The sequence below is a fragment of the Ursus arctos genome, unplaced genomic scaffold (assembly GCF_023065955.2).
Source record: "Ursus arctos isolate Adak ecotype North America unplaced genomic scaffold, UrsArc2.0 scaffold_14, whole genome shotgun sequence".
NCBI lineage: Eukaryota > Metazoa > Chordata > Mammalia > Carnivora > Ursidae > Ursus > Ursus arctos.
The window spans coordinates 47,884,434-47,909,410 of NW_026622808.1; the positions used below are offsets into that span (position 1 = coordinate 47,884,434).

Here is a 24,977-nt window from a genome sequence, read left to right on the forward strand (position 1 = left end):
TCAATAATTTAGACCCTATGGTGGACAGAGGAACCAATGAAATAGGGTAGGAGATACAGATATAGACCCAAACACATGCCAAATGATAAGGAAGTCAACTTAGGTTAGTGGTTGCAGATTAGTCAATAAATTGGTTAAAAAATCTAGTTGTAGGGGCGCCTGGGTGGCTCAGTCGTTAAGCGTCTGCCTTCAGCTCAGGGCCTGATCCCAGGGTCCTGGGATCGAGCCCCGCATCAGGCTCCCTGCGTCGCTGGGAGCCTGCCTCTTCCTCTCCCACTCTGCCTGCTTGTGTTCCCTCTCTCGCTGGCTGTCTCTCTCTCTGTCAAATAAATAAAATCTTTAAAAAAAAAAAAATCTAGTTGTATTAAGACTGGATGGCTATCTAGTAAGAAACTTTTATTTATACCTCACACTAATCTATAGGACACATTCCAAGTGGATCACAAGTATAAATGTAAACCATGAAATCATCAAAGCACTAGAGCAATCTGTGAAAAAATTCCTTTATGATAGGAGATCGAAAGTTATAAAAGAAAAAGTACCTGTGATTACATCAACAATTTTTAGAGATGAAAGCAACATAAGCTAAATCAAAACACACAAATTAATTGATTCTATATTTGCAATACCATTTAAAATAGCAAAAATATTGGAAACATTAAAAAATTTCCTCTGTGGGGACCAATCATGTTTGATCCATATAACGGAATACTATAAAAGAAAGAATAAGGGAATTCTCTATGTATTGATATCGAAAGAACACCAAGATGTATTATAAAGTGAAAAAAGCAAAGTGTAGACCACTGTTTTTATTATGCTATCTTGTAAATAAAAAGGGGGAAGTTAGGGGTATATATTTATTTGCTTGTATAGGGATGAAGCTACTTTGGAGGTATATGCAAGAAACCAATAACAGTGCTTATCTGAAGGCTGAGAAATACAGAGGCGATACTCACAGGTGAGGGTAGTATTTTCTTCCGAATCTCACTTAGTATCACGTTATTTTGTATTACTGATTTAAAAATTTAAATAATAAGTCTAATATCACCTTTCCTTTTCTAGGCAACTCTAATTCATTTTATCAATTCTTATTCTGTTAAGTTATCTTAAGGAATATTACTAACCACAGAATTCCTTCAAAGCAATGCTTAGTTTGGCAAAGGTAAAGTCCTTCTGGGTTTTGGGTCTAATGCTTCTCATACCACTTCCGAATAGTTGGTCACACTCTTGAAACTCACTGGATCCATCCATTGGGCTATTAAATAAGACGTGAGGGATCTGGTGAGCCTCCAGTGAGCTCTGGGGCCAGGAATTGAGTAAGTCAATCCATGATTAGGGCAAATAGTTGGTCAATATGAAGTACATACTACTCAAAGTTGGCCAGGCTCTGCATTCTGGGTTTATTTCTCTCCTTGCCTGGCCTCAGTGAATTGATCCTGACCTCTGGCCGCTCCAGAGCCCTGTGAATTCCAAGATGGTACAAAGGAGGGAAATAGGAAACGAAGCAGAGGGGGGCAAAACTGCCAGTTTTAGCTGTTATGTAAATGAATGATATATATATATATATATACATTTTTTTTGATTAATGAGATATGCTGGAGAAACTGCCTTAAAGCTCCATTTAAAAACTTTTTTATATTGTTTTTATGTGTCTTTCTTTAAAAAGTAAAATTCTGGGAAGAGAGGCCTAGATCCTTTCAAATATGGCAAGTTGTGACTCTGAAGACCATTTCTGTGTGTATGGAGGGCAGCAGGCAAGCGTAGAATAAATGAAATTCCATTCCGATTAAAAAGGGATTCTTGGAAACCCCTCAAGCAAGCTAGCGTTATTGTCCTGCGAGTTGATGTTTTAATCTCTCCTTTTCTATTGGCAGAAAGGCCTGTGAAGGAGCAGAGAAAAAGGCAAGTAACTTGAGAAAGCAAATGATGGCTTTTTTTTTCTTTATAAATTTTAAATGGAAAGAGGCCAGCTGAAGTTGAGATGGGATTATGGTATAAATGGTCTGAGAAGAACAAAGACTATAGTGGTTTTGATAACTGACCATGGTGGATAAGATTTTAATTCCTTAAAGAAGCCCTAAAAAAACCTGAAAAAAATCAGATTGCAAGGAACTCACTCAAGCTCTGAAGGGAAACTCAAGGTTAAATCAAGCGATAAGCGACATTGTTGAAGATGAGTTAGAAAAATATCCATTCTTACCTGGTATCTTTCCTAAGTTTTTCTCCAGATTGTGCATCTTGTTTAAGGAGAGTACTGCTTCATGCTTCTGCTTTCTTGCTTAATAGAGAATTCTATTTCAGGTAAAGCCTGAGTAGAAAATGTAGCTAAATCCTGTGGCTGACTTAATCATGCCTGTGGGAAGCTAGCTCTTCAGATCTTGAAGCTAAGACAGCACTCTGAACAGGACGACACTTCAGTCAGACAATGGGCAGTGGGTCAGGAGAAATTTAGAGGCCATTGACACGCTAGTGTGAACATGCAAGCCTACCAAATAACCTTGGCAAATATCAGAGAGTGTAAAAATACCTTTTTGTGGTATCTGTTGCTTGGAGCACCACGCTGAAATGGGCTGTTTGGGTAGCTGCAGTTTTCAAGATGAGAACGAGATCTCAGGACTTCAGAGCCTAAACAACAAGAAAGCAGCAAAAAACTTAGGGACGGTCGTTGCAGTATATTTCATTGTGTAACTTAAAAGCTGGTGATTTTAATCTCTGTATTAACACCACAGTTTTCAGAACTTTTAAGTGACAGTGGAATCCATTTTTCAAACGTTACCTTTTACAGAACCTGGGTCCATAAAGCAAACAAAACATGGGGATTTTAGTAGTTTTAACCTATTTGATAAGTTCACATTTCTAACAGTTTTTGATCGACTTGTAAAACCAGAGAAAATGTTCAGGCTGCTTTGACAAACGGCATCATTTGAATGCCAGAGTTGTGGTCTTAGACAGTGCTGTCTTTTATCATCTGTAACATTCAAATGATTTTTGTATTTTTGTTCATTTGTTTGCGAGATAGGGAGAAAATCCTATCTCACTAAATGGGAGCAAATAAACTTTTCTAAATCACTCCTTTTGCGTTCTCAGGGTAGAGGGCAATTGAGCCTGAAGCACCACAGAGGACACCAAATGTTTGCCTACATTTATTCATGAACATTATCTATTGCTCACATAATTAAGGAGACTAAATGCTCAAATTTCAGAGGAGCTGATAAAAAGATATAATCACTTTTTTGAAGCAATTGTTTAAAAACTTACAATGTGATGTTTGGTTGTTTTTATTCGTTTTTTTAATTAAAAAGTCTTTTGTATAATGCTTGTCTCTACTAGGGGCACCCGGGTGGCTCAGTTGGTTAAGCGTCTGCCTTTGACTTGGGTCATGATCTCAGGGTCCTGGGATCGAGTCCCGAGTCAGGGCTCCCTGCTCAGAGGAGGGTCTGCTTCTCCCTCTCCCCTCTGCCCCTCCTCCCCCCTTGTACTCTCTCTCTCTCTCAAATGAATAAATAAAATCTTAAAAAAACAGTTACTTAAAGTTTCAAAATAGTAAAATGGACTTTGTTTTGTGTGTTAAGATTTGGTTTCAGTGCTCATATTGTCTGCTGTTGGAGGGACGGTGCTATTGCAACCTGAATGACTTAATGAATAGTTTTCAAGTTGTAAAAATTACTGGCAGGACACAAAAGCTGATGCAAAACGTGTAATTTAATGTGACAGATATGCACAGCCCCGAATAATTAATAAAAAAGATGTGTATACAAAGCCACATAAATATTTTAAGATTAATGGTGCATTTATAAGAAGTTCAACTATATGCAAAAACTGTCAAAGCAAACATTATTTTGAAATTTGTACCTATATGATTTCACTAGAGAGCACGAGATCAGGCATTAATGCTCTGTAATGTGTTAAAATATGGTATTTGACATTTTTGAGCAAGTGGGTTTGCGTGTCTGTTAGGGTTTAAATAATAACTAAAAGTGTATGAAGTAATGTTTGAATTAAACAATTGGGGGACTTAGGAAGCACATTTTGAAATATCTTTTAAGATATCTCAATAGTGGAATCAGAGTTTTGGGACCTAGGGTTGGAAACAATTAGTAGAAGCCTAAAATCCTGAGCTTTCATGTTGGTGTATAAATCCCATAAATCTCTTAATCACTCCTAGGGCAAGCTTTCATCTAATTTTCCCAAGAGAGAGTTATCAAAGCAATTCTCGGAGTTGAATTAGGGTATGTTGGAGCTCTTTGGAGGATAGGCTTCATATAGTTCTCATAAATCAATATGTATCCCAGGCTTGCCTAATATAATAATTGCATTAAATCCACTTTTTCAGAATGTGGTGCTATGACATTATCACAAAGTGTTACTGCAAAAAGGTTGAATATCTTTTCCAAAAATGTAAAACTAAGCCTTAGGTAAACAATAGAGTACATTTTATAAGGCTATCTCACAGTGTTTTTCTGGCGTGGCCTTTAACGTTACCTCTTGTCTATATCAACTAAAGGTATTTCACAACTAATTGTGAACTGCAATAACTACTGATAAAAGATACAATGTCCTAACTTTTCTCAGCAGGATGGCAATCCAGTCAGAAGCATAGAAAACCCTGATGTGTATCCTTCACGTTCCTGGTCTGACTTAAAGAGGAAAATTAACAGAGTCCATAGTTAGAGCCCAATTACAACTTCCACTTTGTGTGTCAGCTAGCGTGAAATGAAACCCACTAAAAAACGTATCGTCTTCATAGCTCAGTGTGTTCTCCTTCCTGTTGTTCTATTTTAGGAGAGTGATAAACTCTGGCTCCCATCTCCTTGTCAAACGTGGGCATGCAAAACTAGCCACTTTCTTCTAAAGTGTCCATGTTAATGATTCCAGCCATTCTTGAATCTTGACTTTTAGTGACATTTTCTTCATGATGATAATTTATCAAGCAATCTGTGAAAACTAGTGTCACAGCTCTGACTTCTGCTAGTTAGGTGTGGGGGCTGCATGCACCCTCTCCCATCTTCTACACGTTTTGTCCTTATGTTGATCTGTGAAGTACTAAGGAAGAGAAATCTTTTTTATTTTTTTAAAGATTTTATTTATTTATTTAACAGAGATAGAGACAGCTAGCGAGAGAGGGAACACAAGCAGGGGGAGTGGGAGAGGAAGAAGCAGGTTCACAGAGGAGGAGCCAGATGTGGGGCTCGATCCCAGGACTCTGGGATCACACCCTGAGCCGAAGGCAGATGCTTAACGACTGCGCCATCCAGGCGCCCTGAGAAATCTTTTTTTAAAAACTATTTTATTGTGGTAAGAATACATGAGATCTACCCCTTAACAAATTAAAAAAAAAAAGATTTTATTTATTTATTTGAGAGAGACAGAGAGGGCACAGGTGGGGGGAGGGGCAGAGGGAGAAGGGAGTCTGACCAAGGGCTCAGTGGTGGCACTCTGCGATCATGACCTGAGCTGAAGGCAGACGCTTAACTGACTGAGGCACCCAGATGTCCCGAATTTTTAAAGGGTCAATACGTTATTGTTGAGTATAGGTACCATGTTGTATTCTTTATGCTGCTGTATTTTAGTGGCCATGCAAGGTTCCTGATGGGGCATAGTGATTAGTACCAGGGAAAGACAGAAAGAACTTCAGGAAGGTAGTTCAGGGGACGTACTGGTGAGGAGCAGGGAGGACACATACTGTGTCACAGAGTGGAATCTAGCTAAAGGATTTTCTGGACAAGCAGATGCCGCAGTCAAGTTCAGCCTTCTTGCTCAGATGTATTTTAGCTAGACGGAAAATGCTTATACAGTATCTATTAAATAAATCCACCCATCTGCCCAGATATGGGAAAAAGTTGTGTTAGCAGATTCTCAGGACTGTAGGAACTCCATTTTTCACCAAGGCATAATGAAAAGCTCTACTAGAAAGCTAATCCCTGTTTACTGCTGACCTAGTGAGGGATTGGAAGAGCATCTATTAATCCAAGTGAGAAAAAGCTGGATAATTACTGTTTTTTGTTTTTAGGATGTACTTACACATATATGTTTGAATGTGTCTGTCATTCTAGAAATGTACATTGCTCACAAAAACAGTAAAGCTACACTAAACTGAAGTAAATAGTAATTAAACTATGATTATCTGACTCAAAAGACAACAAATTTATGCTTCTCATTCTTTCTTTGCTGATCGATTTTTCCAGTGTTAGCACAGCACCCCAGTGATTGAAGCCAAGTGGCAGCCTTGAAAGAGTTGATTTATTTATTTGCATTTACTAGCCCCCACCTTGTCTATCATGTAGGAAAAATGAAGTGCTTTGCCATATATTCCAGCTTTCAGAAAAAAAAAATTCACATACACTGGAAAGCTCTTAAATAAGTAGAGCAGGTGATACTGGCAATAACATTTTGAGGGATAACTTAACATGATACATCAGATATTCTCTCCAAAGCTAAGGTACCTAGGCTGTGCCTCATTTCTCCCATCTTTCATAGGTAATATGGAGGTCTAATCATTTTATCCATTCTTTCTTCCTCATTTTGCTACATACAACATACAAAAACTTTTTTTTTTCAGGTGGATCAAAGACCTAAGTATGAAAAGCAAAACTTAGATGTTAGGAGCATATTTTTATGATATGGATGCATAAAGAGCCAGATTATAAGAGAAAAGATTGGTAGATTTGACTACATGAAAATAACAACTTGTATATAAAAAACAACTGTAAACAAAGTTAAAAGACAATGACACATGGGGAGAAGATATTTGCAAGATTTTAACAGAAAAAGCATCACTATCCAGAACCTATACATAATTCTTACAAAACAGTAAGAAGACAACCTAATAGAAAGAGGGGAAAGAGGTATGAATAGGTAAATCTCTGATATGAAAACCCAATAAACATGTTAAAAGATGCCCAGCCTCACTGGGAATTTGGAGAATACAAATTAAAACTATAATGACAATATTTCAGGCTCTAAAATTTAATAGTTGATTCATACCAGGTGTTAGCCAACATAAGGTGAACGAGAGGATTTTCGTCAACTCTCGGAATAAGTGGAAATTAATACAACCACTTGAGAAAGTAAATTTGGTAATAATTAGTAAAGTTGAAGATAAGCATTCCCATTTTCAGGTGTATCACTTAGCTCCTGCATATGCACCTTAAGAACATACGAGGATAGTCATTACGGCAATGAAAACAACTAGGGGAATGGACACATAAGTGACAGAATTCTATATGGTGGCTAAAATGAATACATTTGTCTTATATGTATCAAAATATAATGTTGGGTGAAAAGTAAGTTTTATTTAATGAAATTATTAAAATGAGCAGAAAAGTGCATAGAATAATATGGTATATATCAGGTGTCTATGACCCAGAATGGGTAGATGTTAACTTTCGTCATGCTTACTTCAGCAATTATTTTTATTTTTTCATTCTTTAAAAAAGATTTATTTGTTTGAGAGAGAGAGAAAGAGAGAATGAGAGAGAGTACAAGAGCGGGGAGAGAGGGAGAAGGAGAAGATTCCACTGAGCAGGAAGCCTGATGCGGGGCTTGATCCTGGGACTCTGTAATCATGACCTGAGCTGAAGGCAGATGCTTAACTGACTGAGCCACCCAGGCATCCCCACTTCAGCAATAATTTTTAAAGAAATAAAATTCTACAGGTAAGTTTGAAACCCCCCCTTTCCACTTCCTCTGGACCTCGCCCTTTCCATGTTTCTCTCTCCAGAGGCAGCCTCTTTCTTGAGGATGGTTTGTATCTTTCCCGTCCATATCTGTATATATTTGCTACATAAACTGTATCTAAATATTTTAGATAGATGGTATAATATTTTAATAATTTCATAACTAACAAAATGGTAGCTATTCATCTTAAAGATAAATTAATGAGTTCAAAGCCACAAATTCCAAAACCCAAAAAAACTTATTCCCCAAAATAACTATTGATACAAGAAGATACTTTAAAAATTCAATAACTGATTTTTAAAATAATAAAAATGGAGTATTACATAGTAGGACTTACGGAATGTGGTCAATATGTTCCTTAGACAAAAATTCATCGTCTTTGATGCATTTAACTTAAGAATGAATTCAGAACAACTACTTTAAAACCTGAGCAAGTAGTTGGAGGGAATGATAACGATGACTGTAGACGTTAATGATTTAAAAACTCGTTCTTTGTAAAAATCAAGAAAATGAGCAAATTTCTAAAAAAATCTAAGAACATAAGAAGAAAACTTGGGAAGTGAAATTGTGAAGAAAAAAGATGCAACCACAGAGAAAACAGAACTGAAAATGAACAGAGGATACTACGCAAATTGGTGTAATATATTTGAAAACATTATAATAGGAATATTTTTTCTGAAAACAAATATATAAAATCTTGACTCAAGAAGAAGTAAGACCTGAACAAAACATAACCAAGGGAGAAATTAAGGAAGTTATCACAGGCTCTTGCTCTAAATAATATAAATGAATTCCTTAATATTAAAGCAACAGATAATTCTTGTCCATTATAAACTAACTTGGACCACAGAGAAATGTGGGAAACTGCCTAGGTCATTTTTCAAATTTAACAAATTTTGAAATCTACATGTGTCAAAGACAGCACTAAGTTCATTCTATAGATCTGTCTCACTTATGGTATAATTGGCATTAAGAAGTAACTAACAATAGAATTAACCAAAATATATTAAAAGAATTCATCATATGGTATCAGTATATTAACTCATCAATAGAGCAAATAAGAAAAACCATGAGGCGGTCTCTTCAGGCTTAAATGGGCATTTTAGTGAAATTTAATGCTCATTACCTATTTAAATATCTCTTTAAAACTAATATTCAAACTAATTATCCTTAATAAATCAACAAATTTCTATCTCAAATCTATATCAAATGTCATACATAAGGATGAAATGCTAGACGCATTTGTGTTAAATTAGAAATAAAACCAGAATTCTATATTTAGCATTGTTTTTGAAATTCTAGAAGAGTGTTCCCCCCCCCAAAAAAACCCAGAAAAAAGTTGCATATATGGGGTAAAATAGAACAAATGATCATTATTATTTGCAGGTGATTTTTTTTTTATTAAAAAAAACTCCAACAGAATCAATTAAAAATCTCTTAGAGTATAAAAGCAATTGGAGATACATATATCTCCAATTATATATGTCCAATCTTTCTATAAAATATGTATATATTTACATATAAAATATGTATTTTTTAAATATGATATATACATATACACATGTATGTACATATATAATATATGTCTTAGTAGCTCTTCAACACATCAATCAAAAAATATAATTGAAGGGATGCCTGGTGGCTCAGCCGTTAAGCATCTGCCTTTGGCTCAGGTCATGATCCCAGAGTTCTGGGATCGAGCCCTGCATCGGGCTCCCTGCTTAGCAGGAAGCCTGCTTCTCCCTCTCACACTCGTCTTGCTTGGGTTCCCTTTCTCACTGTCTCTCTCTGTCAAATAAATAAATAAAATCTTTAAAATATATATATATAATTGAAAAAAAGATATATTATACATACACATATACACACATCTCCCTCTCATTAAGATAAAAAACACTACCTTGGGAAAAATGGCAATATTAATAAAATATATGGGAAAAATACCCTACTGGTTAAAAGAATCAACTAGTATACATTAAGAAAAAGCAGACATCACATGTTTTTATAGAGGAAGAATAAGTATCAGAAGGATAATTATTATCACCACATTAATATGTTAACAATCAATTTTTTCACTTGACAAAATGATTCTAAAATTGATCTTGAGGGTTAAATGAGTGAGCCTCTACCACAGTGTCCAAGACATGGTAAACACTCAAGCTAGTGGCTTTCCTAACACAGCGACCCACTATTAGAGTCACTGATCTAGGCTCAGTCCCACCTGGACCTGGCAGAGAACAACTGAAGGCACATTCCCTCTAGTGAGACTGGCTCCTGAGAGGAAAGGAGAAAAAGAGGTGGAGCCTAACATCCATCAGCAGTAGACCAGAACGTTCACCTGTGGTCATGCCATTCAGAGAATACTATTTAGCATTGAAAGTGAATTAAATACAGCCATATTCATCAAAGATAAACCTCGAAGACATAATGGTAGGAAAAGAAATAACTCACAGAGGAATCCAAGCAGTATGTTTCCATTTAGATAAAGCTCAAAACAGATAATGCTAAACAACCTAGTATTTCGAGATACACACATAGAAAGGAAACTTTTAAAGCAGAGGAATGATGATCACAAAAGCCAGAATGGTGGTTATCTCTGGCAGCAGATAGGGGTTGTATTAACTAACAGTCACATACAGGGACCTTTGAAGGCACCTGGCAAGTTTAGCATCTTGAGTGATCTGTACATACGCATTTTCTTTTTTTTTCTTTTTTAAAGATTTTATTTATTTATTTGACAGAGAGAGAGAAGGTGAAAGAGAGCACAAGCAGGGGGAGCAGCAGGCAGAGGGAGAGGGAGAAGCAGGCTCCCCACTGAGCAGGGAACCAATGCAGGGCTCCATCTCAGGACCCCGGGATCATGACCTGAGCTGAAGGTAGATGCTTAACTGACTGAGCCACCCAGGTGCCCCACAGATGCATTTTCTGTATTCTTTTGTATGCATGATATATTTCAAATTGGGGGAAAAAATGGAGAAATGCTATGAAAAATAAGAATTAGAAAAGCCTTCTCTCTATAATACCTGCATCTTAATTTTCCTAAACAAAGCATCACAATTAATTACACTTTTATCTTTCTCTTTTGTAAAGATATCAGTTGGCCCCTTTCTATCTTTTGCCACTATTTTTTTTAACTTAAAAATATTAGTTATAAATTCACATGGAGTTGCAAAGGGAACACGAAAAGGTTCGGGTATTCTTCACCTGTTTTTCCTCAATGGTTATGTCTTACAGAATTATACTACACGTTCAAATCAGTAACTTGACTTGGTGTGTATAGGTCTGTCATTTTATTACAGGTATAGATTTGTGTAACCATCACCATAATCAACATGCATAACAATTCCAGCACCACAAAGACTTCCCTCATGCCCTATCTTTACAGTCACACCCACCCCCAACTGCCCATTATCCTTAATCCCTGGCTATCACTAATCCTCTTCCCATCTCCATAATTATGTCATTTGAGAATGTTATGTAAAGGGAATAACAGCACACGATTGGCTTTGTTTACTGAGCATAAGGCCCTTGATCCAAGCCCGTTGTTGAGTGTATCCATAGTTTGTACCCTTTTCTTGCTGAGTAGTATTCTGTAGTATTGCTCTACCATAGTTTAACCCTTCATTTACTGAGGGGCATTTCTATTATTTCCAGGTTTTGGCTTTTACGAATAAAAGTGCTGAGAACACTCATGTACAGGTTTTTGGGTGGACATAAGCTTTAATTTGTCTGGGATAAATACCCAGGAGCTTAACTACTTGGATCATATGGTAAATGCATGATTAGTTTTTTAAGACACTGCCCAATAATTTTGCAGAGAAGCTGTATCATTTACATTACTACTAGCAATGTATGGGCGATTCATTTCCTGTGTCTCTTCACCGGGATTGTCAGTATTCTTCATATTTTATCTGTTCTCACAGGTACAGAGTAAGAGCTCACGGTGGTACTAACTTGCATTCCTCTAATGGCTATTTTCCTATGATTGCTATAACAAATTATGACAAACTTAGTGCCTTAAAAAACAAATTTATTATCTTACGACTTGTGGGGGGAGGTCAGAAATCTAAAATGGGTCTGCAGGGCTATGTTACTTCTGGAAGCTCTAGGGGAGAATCCGTTTCCTTCCTTTTTCCAAACTCTAGAGACTGCCTATATTCCTTGGCTCGGGTCCTTTTTGGTCCTTTTCTCTGTTTTCGTATCATATCATGGCATCTTCTCTCTTCTCTGATCCTGCCTCCTCCTTCCGTTGTGATTACATCAGGCCCACCTGCATAATGCAGGGCGATCCTATCTCAAGACCCTTAATAACTTAATCACATCTGCAATGTTCCTTTTGAATACAAGACAACATATTTCCAGGTTCTGGAGATCAGGATAATGGGCATCATTCTGTCTACCAGGGCTCACGATGCTAAGCATCTTCTCATGTGCTCATTCGCCTTCCATACGTTCTCTTCGGGGCCGTCTTTTGTCCTTTTCTAAGAAGATTGTTTGGGTTTTGTTTTGTTTTACTGTTGAATTATGAGAGTTCTTGGTATATTTTAGATCTTTGTCAGATTTAAATAAGGTCTTTCTCAGACATCTTTAAATCTGTAGCTTGTCTTTTCATCTCCTTCACAGAGTCTTTCACAGAGCAAAGGTTTTAATTTAACTTTGATGGAGCCAAATTTACTGATCATTTTTCTTTAGGAATCATGCTTTTGGTGTCAAGTCCAAGAAGTCTTTGCCTACCCCTAGATCATGAAGACTCTCTCTAATATGAAATAGCTTCTGTAGTTTTATGCTTCAACCCATGATCTGTTTTGACTTACTTTTTGTAGAAGGTATAAGATTTAGATCACGGTTCTTTTGCTAACACTTTGTTTCTTTGCTGAAACTTTCCGTTGTTTCATCTGTTTCAAGTGTGTTTGTAATTACTCAGAAATGTTTTCATGATGGCTGCTTTAAAATCCTTATCTGATAATTCTAACATCTGTGTCATCTTGGTGTTGGCATATGTTGATTGTCTTATTTTGTTCAAGTTGGGATTTCTTTGGTCTTTTGTATAGCTAAGTGGTTTTCAATTAAAGTCATTTTGCCATCCCTTAGGTTTGAGGTCTTTAGCCTGTCTGCCCTTTTCTCTCTACTTCTCAGACTCTTCTTCTGTTTTATATATTATGTCCAGGGATTTCAGATGTGCCTAGCAGGAGGAACAGAGACAACTATCTTTACAGAAGTGGAAGTCTCTACAAATTACTTTTAATGGCATTTTCGTTACTGAGCACAATTAGGTCACAATATTTGAATTAAAAATTTCTTTCTGTTAGGTCCTATTGCCAGCATTTTGGGGAATATCCTTGGTTGTATGTCAGTAGTCATTGCAGGTGACTGCTTCATTCGCTAGGGTTTATGATTTTGAAATTTACCTCCAAAATCATAGGATATATGTCTGGATTGAAGCAGTTTTAGATATTAATAATTAATTAGTGCAACTTCTAATATCTTTCCTAGAGAGTCCTAAGAGTTTTCGAAGTCAGTTGATTTGGAAAAAGTTAAATATCCTTGCACTTCGTATGAATCTCACCCATGTAATTCTCTAACCCATATATGTCTAACCAGAGTTGTCATATTTGGTTGTCTAGACTGTGCACTGCACCACTCCAGGGTATGAAGTATACTCACAATGCTTTCTTTTGTAAATACGATACAGGAAAGGAAAAATTATCATAGTGCCTGGCGTCTAGTCCACCATCACCTTTGACGGTCTTCATTAATCTTAAGTATTCTTATTGGTTTACCAGCGTGGAATGACTTGTTCACGGTTATCCAGCAATCCTCAGGTGCAAAGTTAATTGGATTCTAAATCTCCTATCCTCTCTCTTCCTTCCATACATAAACACATTGCTTAAAAAGTACCACTGGGAGCCTAAGACTTTTTAAAGGCTGCAGTGATACAGACAAAAGGAGGTGGAGGGAGGGGATTTACAGCTGACAGCAAGGTGATATTTCCATTAAGATTTCTTTCCATTTCAAGTTCTAGATTGAAGTCTCACATATGTCTGGCTTGGGTAAGGAACAAGTCGTTCCCAGCCTCATTTGTAGACTCTCTATATATCCCCATGGGTTGGAGATTCCCTGAGGGAAGTGATAACTCTACTCCTACCCTGCCTGAGGGAGGAGAAAGAAATGCTGTGAGCGCCAGCAGTGCAAGAGAGGGCTAAATGTTTTTCTCTTCTCTCCTGTTCAAGTGGTAGATAAGCATGAATATAATCCTTTCATTTTTATCTTTGTGTGTGTGGGGGGGGCAGTAACATAAGGAGCAAAGCATGGGCATAGCATTTATATTTTAAAGCAGGAAGCATAAGCATCTGTGAAAAGGACTTTACATTTTCACCTTAAAATACAGAAGTATCCAAAGAAGGAGAATTATGTGAATAAATATGGTATCTTGATTTTTTTTAATAACATTACCGACAACCACAAACAACACAAAAAGGTCAACTAAATGGAAGTCTCAACATGTTCCTAAATAACTGACTTTATAATGTAAAACATAAATTTTTAGGGGGTATCTCTAAACATTCTTGGAAGAATCAAGTATTTCTTGGCTGCTAAAATTATTCATTTAAAAAGAATATGACAGGGGCGCCTGGGTAGCGCAGTCGTTAAACGTCTGCCTTCGGCTCAGGGCGTGATCCTGGCGTTACAGGATCGAGTCCCACATCGGGCTCCTCGGCTGGGAGCCTGCTTCTTCCTCTCCCACTCCCCCTGCTTGTGTTCCCTCTCTCACTGGCTGTCTCTCTGTCACATAAATAAATAAAATCTTTAAAAAAAAAAAAAAAGAATATGACAAACGGATTACAAATTAGTTTCAATTACTAATACCTGGAGACCCCAAACTTACAAATGGTATCTACTTATAAATAATGTAAAATCAACGAGGCCATTTTAAGTAGTTTTTATAAATCATATATTTCTGGCATTAGCTTTAAGTCATGAAATTTCACTTTATCTCAAACTCAAATTCTGCTAATATGTGAGTCAGCTTCTCTGGGTCTCAGGACCATAAAATGGATCCTTGCCTGCTTTAGCCATTTAATAAGGTAACTGTGAATGTAAAATCAGGTAGGAATTTGCAAAGTGTTTTAAAGAAATGTGTAAGTGGTTAACATGGTTGTCAATTTATGCCGTCGATTTCAATGTTCTTAAGATTAAGGACAAAAACTAACACGAATTAGAAAGCATTGCACAACCTGGACCCCCTTGCCTACCTACCCTGGCAACTTCAACCCCATGGCTGGCTCACTCTGACTTGGCTCCCCTGCACGGCTGGAGCACGGGAGGGCCACCTACATGCTAACTCTTTCCTCCCCCACAGGGGAAGCAGTTGTATGCAGGTGGGATGAACAATTCCAGGAACTGGCCTCAGAGACATCCTGCAGTGAGAATGATTTCAAAAAGCTTAAAAAAGAAGGTCATCTGCTAATGGCATTGCAATGACAAAGTTCGGTGACACTGGCCACTCTGTTTCACTAATTGATGTTCCAGCTATTGCTGGAAGGGCAGTTTATCCTCTTAGGCAGAATTCTCCTTAGTTGTTGGGTAACAGGGATTCTTTAAGGGTCCTTTAGACTAAAGGCCAAGAAAGCAAGATCAATGCTATAGGCAATGGGGCAGATGAAACCAAGCTATCAACTGGAAAAACACATGGCTCCTTTGCTATTGATAACGTCTTAGACTTTACATCTTCAAGTACGGAACTTTGCTAATTTTCTTGATGGCAGACGCAAAGACCATTCTAACTCCTTTCTGAGCTAGTTTGCTAGGGCTGCCATAATAAATACCACAGACTCTGTGGCTTTAAGGACAAAAATTAATTTTTTCTGCATTCGGGAAGATAGAAGTCCAAGATCGAGATATTGGTTGGTTGGTTTCTTCTGAACGTCTCTCCTTGGCCGGCAGATGGTCTTCTCTGTGTCTTCATGTGACCCTTCCTCCTGTGCCTGTGTGCTATCTCGTCACTGTTAAGGAAACGGGTCGTATTGGATTAGGACCTACTCTAATGACCTCTTTTCATTTAATTACCTCTTTAAAGGCCCTGTCTCCAAATACAGTCAGTATCTGAGGTACTAGGGAGTTTGGATTTCAATATATGAATTTTGGGGCAACACAATTCAGTCCATAACACCTTTCAAAGCTATTTCTGTTAGTTCTGTTAGGCCGCTGAAATGAACCATTCATAACAACTTCTCAGAGCATTGGTACCTTAGCGGATATGGTTTCCATTCCTTGGACCTGAATACTGGCAAAATCTCTTGGTCAGCTTTGGAATCTATATGACAGCAGTATGATAATTCTGTATATTGTGGTCACATAGATTAGTGTAAATTTTCCAGAAACCATGCTCATTCAGTAGTATATTGTGTTTTTGTTATAATGGCTTTATTGAGATATAATTCCTGTGCCAAAAATTGCACATTTTAAGTGTACAATTCAGGGGCACCCGGGTGGCTCAATTGGTTAAGCGTCGGTCTTTGGCTCGGGTCGTGATCCCGGGGTCCTGGGATCGAGCCCCCCATTGGGCTCCCTGCAGAGCAGGGAGCCTGCTTCTTTCTCTGTCTCTACCTCTCTCTCTCTCTCTCATGAACAAGTGTACAATTCAGTGACTTTTAGTATATTCACAGAATTTTGCAACCTAATTCCAGAACATTTTCATCCCTTGACCCTGCAAAAAACTCATGCTTATTAACAATCTCTTCCCTTTCCCCTTTCCTCCAGCCTTTTGTAACTACTAACCTATTTTCCTGTCTTGATAGAGTTGTCTATTTCATATAAATGGAATCATACAATATGTATGTGACTGTTTTCTTTCACTTAGCATAATGTTTTCAAGGTTCATGCATTTTGTAGCCCGTAATAGTATGTCATTCCTTTTTGTTGCCAAATAATATTCCATTGTATGGATATATGACATTTTGTTTGGATGTGTCATATTTTGTTTATTCATTTACCAGGTGGAGGACATTTGTATTGTTTTCGCTTTTTGCCTATTATGAATAAGGCTGCTGTGAATATTCATGAACAAGTTTTTGTGTAGACATATGTTTTCGGTTATCTTGGGTATAAACTGAAGAGTAGATTTACAAGGTCATATGGTAACTCTATGTTTAACATTTTGAGGAACTGCCAAACTGTTTTCCAAAGTGACTGCACTGTTTTACATTCCCACCAGCAAGAAAGAAGGGTTCCAAAACCTCCACATTCTTGCCAACACTTGTTATAGCCCATCCTTTTTATTTTAGACATTGTGCTGGATTTGAGAGCATACACTGTATGATTTCTATTCTTTTAAATTTGTTAAGGTGTGTTTTATGGCTCAGCGTGTGGTCTATCTTGGTGAAGTTTCAAAGTGAGCTTGAGAAAAATGTATGATCTGCTGTTGGTGAATGAATTTGTCTATAGATGTCCATTGTGTTCAGTTGATTGTTGGTGTTTTTGAATTCAGCTACGTCCCTATGGATTTTCTGCTGCTGGATCTGTCCATTTCTGATACAAGGGTGTTGAATCCTTCAACTAACGAGTGGATTCATCTATTTTTCCTTGCAGTTGTATCAGTTTTTACCTGAAATTTTGATTTTCTGTTGTTAGGCACATACACATTAAGGATTATAATGTCTTCCTGGATAACTGACCACTTTATCATTATGCAATGCCCCTCTCTATCCTTGATAACTTTCTTAACTTTGAAGTCTGCTCTGTCTGAAATTAACATAGCTACTTCAGCTTTCTTTTGATTCCTGTTAGCATGGTATACATTTATACCTTTACTTTTAATCTATATGTGTCTTTATATTTCAAGTAGATTACTTGTAGATACATTATAGTTGGTCTTATGTTTTGATGCACTCTGATAGTCTTTCAATTGGTGTATGTAGACCACTGACCCTACAATGATTACTGGATTAATGTCTACCACATTGGTTACTGTTTTCTGCCCTTGTTCCTTGTTTCCAGTTTTGTCTTCCTTTCTTTTTCTACCTTTCCTAGTTTTAATTAGGCATTTTATATGTTCCATTTCTCTTTTCTTAGCATAGCCATTGCATTTTATTTTTTTTTAGTAGTTGTCCTAGAATTGTAATATACATTTGCAACTAATCCAAGTCCATATTCAAATAACACTGTACCACTTCACGGGTAATCCAAGCACTTTATGATAACAAATTATTTCTAATTCCTCCCTCACCTCCCCTGTATCATTGCTGTTTCACCTCACTTATGCATCAGTTATAGCTGTCGACTACATTGTAGCTATTAGTATTTTGGTCAAACTGTCATTTGTTAGGTAAATTAAGAATATGGTAAAACCAAAATTTTAATTTCACCTTCACTTACTTCTTCTCACTATTTCTTTATGTAGATCTGAGTTACTGATATGTTACTTTTTTATTTTTTTTCTCTCTGTAGAACCTCTTTTAACATTTCTTGCAAGGCAGGCTTACTGGCTACAAACTCTCTCAAGTTTTGTTTGTCTGAGAAAGTCTTTATTTCTCTCACTTTTGAATGATAATTTCATAGGATATAGAATTTTAGGTTGGTTTTTCTCTCAACACTTTAAATATTTCCTAAAAAACTGTTTTGTCTTTATTCCCCCAGCCTCCCAACACTTTATCTTCTTAATCTTTTTTTTTAATTTAAATTTTAGGTAATCAACATACAGTGCAATGCTGGTTTCAGGAGTAGAATTTAGTGATTCATCACTTACATACAATACCCAGGGCTCATCACGACAAGTGTCTTCCTTAAAGCCCATCGCCCATCTAGCCCATCCCCCACCCATCTCCCTCCATCAACCCTCAGTTTGTTCTCTATCATTAAGCATCTCTTATGGCTTCTTTCCCTCTCTCCTGTTTTTCTTTTCCCCCTTCCCATATGTTCACCTGTTTTCTTTCTTAAATTCCACATGAGTGAGATTATATGGTATCTGTCTTTCTCTGACTTATTTCACTTAACATAATACTCTCTAGCTCCATCCATGTCATTGCAAATGGCAAGATTTCATTTTTTGATGGCTGAGTAATATTCTGTTGTATATCTATACCACCTCTTCTTTATCCATTCATCAGTCAATGGACATTTGGGCTCTCTCCATAGTTTGGCTATTGTAGATAATGCTGTTATAAACATTGGGGTACATGTATCCCTTTGAATCTGTATTTTTGTATCCTTTGAGTAAACACCTAGTAGTGCAATTGCCAGATTGTAGGGTAGTTGCATTTTTAACATTTTGAGGAACCTCCATATTGTTCTCCAGAGTGGCTGCCCCAGTTCGCATTCCCACTAAAAGTGCAAGAGGGTTCCTCTTTCTCCCCATCCTTGCCAACGCCTGTTGTTTCTTATGTTGCTGATTTTAGCTATAATGACAGATGTAAGATGGTATCTCACCGTAGTTTTGATTTGTATTTCGCTGATGATGAGTGATGTTGAGCATCTTTTCATGTGTCTGTTGGCCATCTGTATGTCTTTGGAAAAGTGCCTTCTGCCCATGTCTTAACTGGATTATTTGGTTTTTGAGTGTTGAGTTTGGTAAGATCTTTGTAGATTTTGGATACTAACCCTTTATCAGATGTCATTTGCAAGTTACCTTCTCCATTCATAGGCTGCCTTTTAGTTTTGTTGATTGTTTCCTTTGCTGTGTAGAAGCTTTTTATCTTGATGAAGTCCCAATAGTTCATTTTTTGCTTTTGTTTCATTTCCTTTGCCTGTGGTGACATGTCTAGTAAGAAGCTGCTGCAGCTGAAATCAAAGAGGTTTCTGCCTGAGTTCTCCTCTAGGATTTTGATGGTTTCCTGTCTCACATTTAGGTCTTTCATCCATTTGAATTTATTTTTGTGTATGGTATAAGAAAGTAGTCCAGTTTCATTCTTCTGCATGTTGCTGTCCAGTTTTCCCAACACCATTTGTTGAAGAGACTGTGTTTTTTCCATTGGATATTCTTTCCTGCTTTGTTGAAGATCAGTTGACCATATAGTTGTGGGTACATTTCTGGGCTCTCTATTCTGTTCCATCGATCTATGTGTCTGATTTCGTGCCAGTACCATACTGTCTTGATGATTACAGCTTTGTAATAGAGCTTGAAATTTGGAATCGTGATGCCTACAGTTTTGTTTTTCCTTTTCAGAATTGCTTTGGCTATTGGGATCTTTTGTGGTTTCATACCACAAATTTTAGGATTGTTGTTCTAGCTCTGTGAAAAATTCTGGTAGTATTTTGATGGAGATTGCATTAAATGTGTAGATTGCTTTGGGTAGTATATATATTTTAACAATGTTTATTCTTCCAATCAATGAGCATGGGATATTTTTCCATTTCTTTGTGTCCTCTTCAATCTCTTTCACAAGTGTTCTTTGGTTTTCAGAGTATAGATCTTTTACTTTAGTTAGATTTATTCCTAGGTATCTTATTGTTTTTGGTGAAATTGCAAATGGGATCAGTTCCTTGACTTCTTTTTCTGGTATTTTGTTATTGGTGTATAGAAATGCAACAGATTTCTGCACATTGATTTTGTGTTCTGTGACTTTGCTGAATTCATGCCTGAGTTTTAGCAATTTTTCGGTCAAGTCTTTCAGGCTTTCTACATAGAGTATCATGTCGTCTGAGAATAGTGAAAGTTTGGCTTTTTCCTTGCCAACTTGGATGCCTTTTATTTCTTTTTTGTTGTCTGATTGTTGAGGCTAAGACTTCCAGTACAATGTTAAATAGCAATGATGAGAATATACATCCTTGTCTTGATCCTGACCATAGGGGAAAGGCTCTCAGTTTTTCCCCATTCAGGATGATATTAGCTGTAGATCTTTTGCATATGGCCTTTATGATGTTGAGGTATATTCCATCTCTACTTTGTTGAGGGTTTTCATCATGAATGGGTGCTGTATTTTGATGAATGATTTTTCTGCATCTGTTGACAGGATCATATGGTTCTCATCCTTTATTAATATGGTGTATCACACTGATTGATTTGGGAATATTGAACCACACTTGCACTCCAGGAACAAATCTCACTTGATTGCGGTGAATGATTCTTTTAATGTACTGTTGAATTCGATTTGCTAACATTTTATTGAGGATTTTTGCATCCATGTTCATCAGGGATATTGGCTTGTAATTCTCCTTTTTAGTGGGGTCTTTGTCTGGTTTTCCAATCAAGGTAATGTTGGCTTTTAGAATGAGTTTGTAAGTTTTCCTTCCATTTCTATTTTTTGGAACAGTTTGAGAAGAATAGGTATTAACTTTTCTTTAAAGGTCTGGTAGAATTCCCCTGGGAAGCCATCTGGCCCAGGACTTTTGTTTGTTGGGAGATTTTTCATTACTGATTCAATTTCTTTGCTGGTTACAGGTCTGTTCAAATTTTCTGTTTCTTCCTGTTTCAGTTTTGGTAGTTTGTAGTTTTCTAGTAAGTTGTCCATTTCTTCCAGGTTGCCCAGTTTGTTGGTGTATAATTTTTCATAGCATTCTCTTATAATTGTATTTCTGTGGTGTTGGCTGTGTTCTCTCCTCTTTCATTTGTGATTTTACCTATTTGGGTCCTTTCTCTTTTCTTTTTGATAAGTCTAGCTAGGGGTTTATCAATTTTATTAATTCTTTTGAAGAACCAGCTCTTAGTTTCACTAATCCATCCTACTGGTTTTTGTTCGTTTGTTTGTTTCAATATCGTTTATTTCTGGTCTTATCTTTATTATTCCCCTTCTCCTGCTTTAGGCTTTATTTGCTCTTCCTTTTCTAGCTTCTTTAGGTGTAAGGTTAGGTTGTATATTTGAGACTTTTCCTGTTTCTTGAGGTAGGCCTGTATTGCAATATACATCCCTCTTAGAACTGCTTTTGCTGTATCCCAAAGGTTTTGGGCTGTTGTGCTTTCATTTTCATTTGCTTCTATGTATTTTTAAAATTCTTTAATTTCCTGGTTAACCCATTCATTCTTTAGTAGGATGCTCTTTAACCTCCATTTATTTGAGTTCTTTCCAAATTTTTTCTTGTGGTTGATTTCAAGTTTCATAGCATTGTGGTCTGAAAATATGCATGGTATGATCTTGATTGTTTTGTACTTGTTGAGAGCGGATTTGTGATTTAGTATGTGATCTATCCTGGAGAACGCTCCATGTGCACTCAAGAATGTGTATTCTGCTGCTTTAGGATAAAATGTTCTGAATATATCTGTTAAGTCCATCTGGTCCAGTATGTAATTCAAAGCCATTGTTTCCTTGTTGATTTTCTGCTTAGATGATATGTCCATTGTTGTAAGTGGGGTGTTAAAGTCCTCTACTATTATTGTATTACAATCAATGAGTTTCTTTATGTTTGTTATTAATTGATTTATATATTTGGGTGCTCCCAAGTTGGGGGCATAAATCCTTACAATTGTTAGATCTTCTGGATGGATAAACCTTTTAACTATGAAATAATGCCTTTCTTCATCTCCTGTTATAGTTTTTGTTTTAAAATCTAGTTTGTCTGATATAAGTATGGCTACTCTGTCTTTCTTTTGATGTCTATTAACATGATAGATGGCTCGCCATCCCCTCACTTTCAATCTGCAGGTGTTTTTAGGTCTACAATGAGTCTCTTATAGGCAGCATACAGATGGATCTTGTTGGTTTTGTTTTGTTTTGGTTTGGTTTTTTGTTTTTTGTTTTATCCATCCTGATACCCTATATCTTTTGATTGGCCCATTTAGTCCATTTACATTCAGAGTGATTATTGAGAGATATGAATTTAGTGCCATTGTGTTACCTGTAGAGTTGGTGTTTCTGGTGATGTTCTTTGATCCTTTCTAGTCTTTGTTCCTTTTTGTCTTTTTCTCTCCACTCAAAGAGCCCCCGTTAAAATTTCTTGCAGGGCTGGTTTAGTGACCATGAACTTCTTTAGATGTTGTTTGTCTGGGAAACTCTTTATTTCTCCTTGTATTCTGAATGACAGCCTTGCTGGATAAAGAATTCTTGGCTGCATATTTTTCCCATTCAGCAGGTTGAATATTTTCTACTCCTTTGTGGCCGGCCAAGTCTCTGTGGACAAATCCACTGTGAACCTGATGTGTCTTCCCTTGTAGGTTAAAGACCTTTTCTCTTTTGCTGCTTCCAGGATTCTTTCCTTGTCTGTGTATTTTGTGAATTTGACTATCATATGCCATGGTGATGGCTGGCTTTTGTTGAATTTAATGGGAGTTCTCTTTGTTTCTTGGATTTTGATGTCTGTGTCCTTCCGCAGATTAGGAAAATTTTTAGCTATAACTTGTTTCAATAAACCTGCCCCTTTACCTCGCTCTTTACCTTCAGGGACTCCTATGATACGGATGTTATTACATTTTATTAAATTGCTGAGTTCTCTAAGTCTACCTTTGTGGTCTATTACCTTTCTTTCCCTCTTCTTTTTGGCATTATTTTCCACAATTTTATTTTCTCTATCAATGATTCACTCCTCTGCTTCATCCATCTTTTTATGGCCTCCATTTGTGTTTGCATCTTGGTTATAGCATTTTTAAATTTTGGCCTGACTAGATTTTAGTTCTTTTATCTTTTTATCTTCTATGCTTTTTTCAAGACCAGCTAGTATCCTTATAATTGTTTTAAATTCCAGTTCAGGCATCTTACTTATATCTATGTTGATCAAATCCCTGGCCATGAGTTCTACCTCATGTTCGTTCTTTCGGGGTGTATTCTTCCATCTCATCATTTGTCATTTTGTCCAGAAAAAAAGAAATAGAAAACAGAACAAAAACAAAAAAGAAAAACAAAGCACAAAACAAAGAAAAAGGAAAAAACAAAATAACAAGAAAAACAAAAACACAAAACAAGAAAACCAGAAAATAACCTCAATCCTTGGGTGTATTTTGTTCTGCTTATTAAAAGAATGTAGATCCCAAAATGAAAAAATAAAATAAAATGAGAGTAGACCAAAAAAAATATATATGAAAATCATATATATACATGTATACATATATACTATATATATATATAAATAAAAATTTAAAAAATTAATAAGAAAAAAAGAACTGGAAAATATAAGAAAATAAATGAAAAAACAATAAAAATAAAAGAAATAAAGAACAAAAGTGTAAAGGAAGCTCAATCCTATTTCTCCTAGAACTGATGCTTTGCAGGACTCAATAATCATAATAAACTTGGTGTGAGCTAGTTGTGCTGGTCTTCTGGGGGAGGGGCCTGCTGCATTGATTCTCTAGATGATTTGTTTCAGTGGAAATGCTTCTCCAGGGCACAGGGGGGCGGGGCTTGATGCAGGCAGCTCTGCCCTCCACTAGGTGGCACTGTTTTGTTCCCTGAAGGCTTTAGGCACTGCTGGGCGGGGTGAAAATGGCTGCACCCTGTTGTCTAGGCTCAGAGGTGAAAGTTTGCACCTCCTACTCTTCCGGTGAGCCCTTACAGAAAAGCGGTCAATCACCCTATTTGTTTCCCTAATTTCCGTCTGAATTGTGTGCACTCTGTCCGTGTTTGAGCCTTTTTATCTCAGACGCATGACCAAGTTTCAAAACTCCAAATCTCAGGGATGCCCACGGCACTGACCAGCACTGTTTCTCTGGGGGAGGGTCTCGCCTGTCCTTCCCAGGAAAGTGGTCACATGACCCCGTGGCAGTTTGTAGTTTATAGCAGAAAGCCGCTGCCAAGACTTGGTGCTCTTTGCTGGCTTCCTGGCTCCTATGCCTGGAACAGCATAGCACAGCGGCACCACCCATTCTTCCTGGGACCCAGGGGATCCCAGACCACCCCGTCACTCCTGGGATTCTGCCCTTCTTCACCACGTGAGCAACTTTAATCCAGGCACACCCTCCGCAATAGTGAACCTAAAGTTCAGATTTTGCACTCTGCCTCCTCGTAAGCAGGCTCCCTCTCCACTGTATCCTCAGCTGTGTCTCCCCCAAGTGAACTTCTGTGCTTCCTGCCTTCTAAAAGGTGGTCAATTTTCTCCCTTTAGATGTGCAGGTTTCGTTCTTTCAGATCTCTGATTAACGTCTTGGGTGTTCAGAATAATTTGATCACTGTCTAGCTGTGATCAAGTGATGAGACAAGCTCAGGGTCCTCCTACTCTGCCACCATCTTAACTCCTCCTCCTATCTGTATTTTTTTAAGACACCCCCCAACACTTTAAATATTTCACTCCACTCTTTTTTTACTTGTGTGATTTCTGAAGAAAAGTCAATTAATCTTTATTTTACAACTCCACAGGGAAGGTGTTTTCTTTTTTTGGCTTCTTTCAAGACTTTTTCCTTATCTTTGATTTTATGCGATTTGAACAGGATATGTTTAGGTGTA

The 24,977-nt window shown here is 37.2% G+C and overlaps 1 protein-coding gene across 1 annotated transcript in view; it reads right to left on the bottom strand.

Annotated features, from left to right (window-relative positions):
- The window catches only part of LOC113257061 (uncharacterized), a 232,229-nt gene that overhangs the window by 46,065 nt on the left and 161,187 nt on the right, over positions 1-24,977 (bottom strand). The window contains exon 7 of the mRNA XM_044385002.3: positions 2,528-2,625. Within this exon, the coding sequence (XP_044240937.1) occupies positions 2,528-2,625 (98 nt within the window). The remainder of the gene's footprint in view (positions 1-2,527; positions 2,626-24,977) is intronic.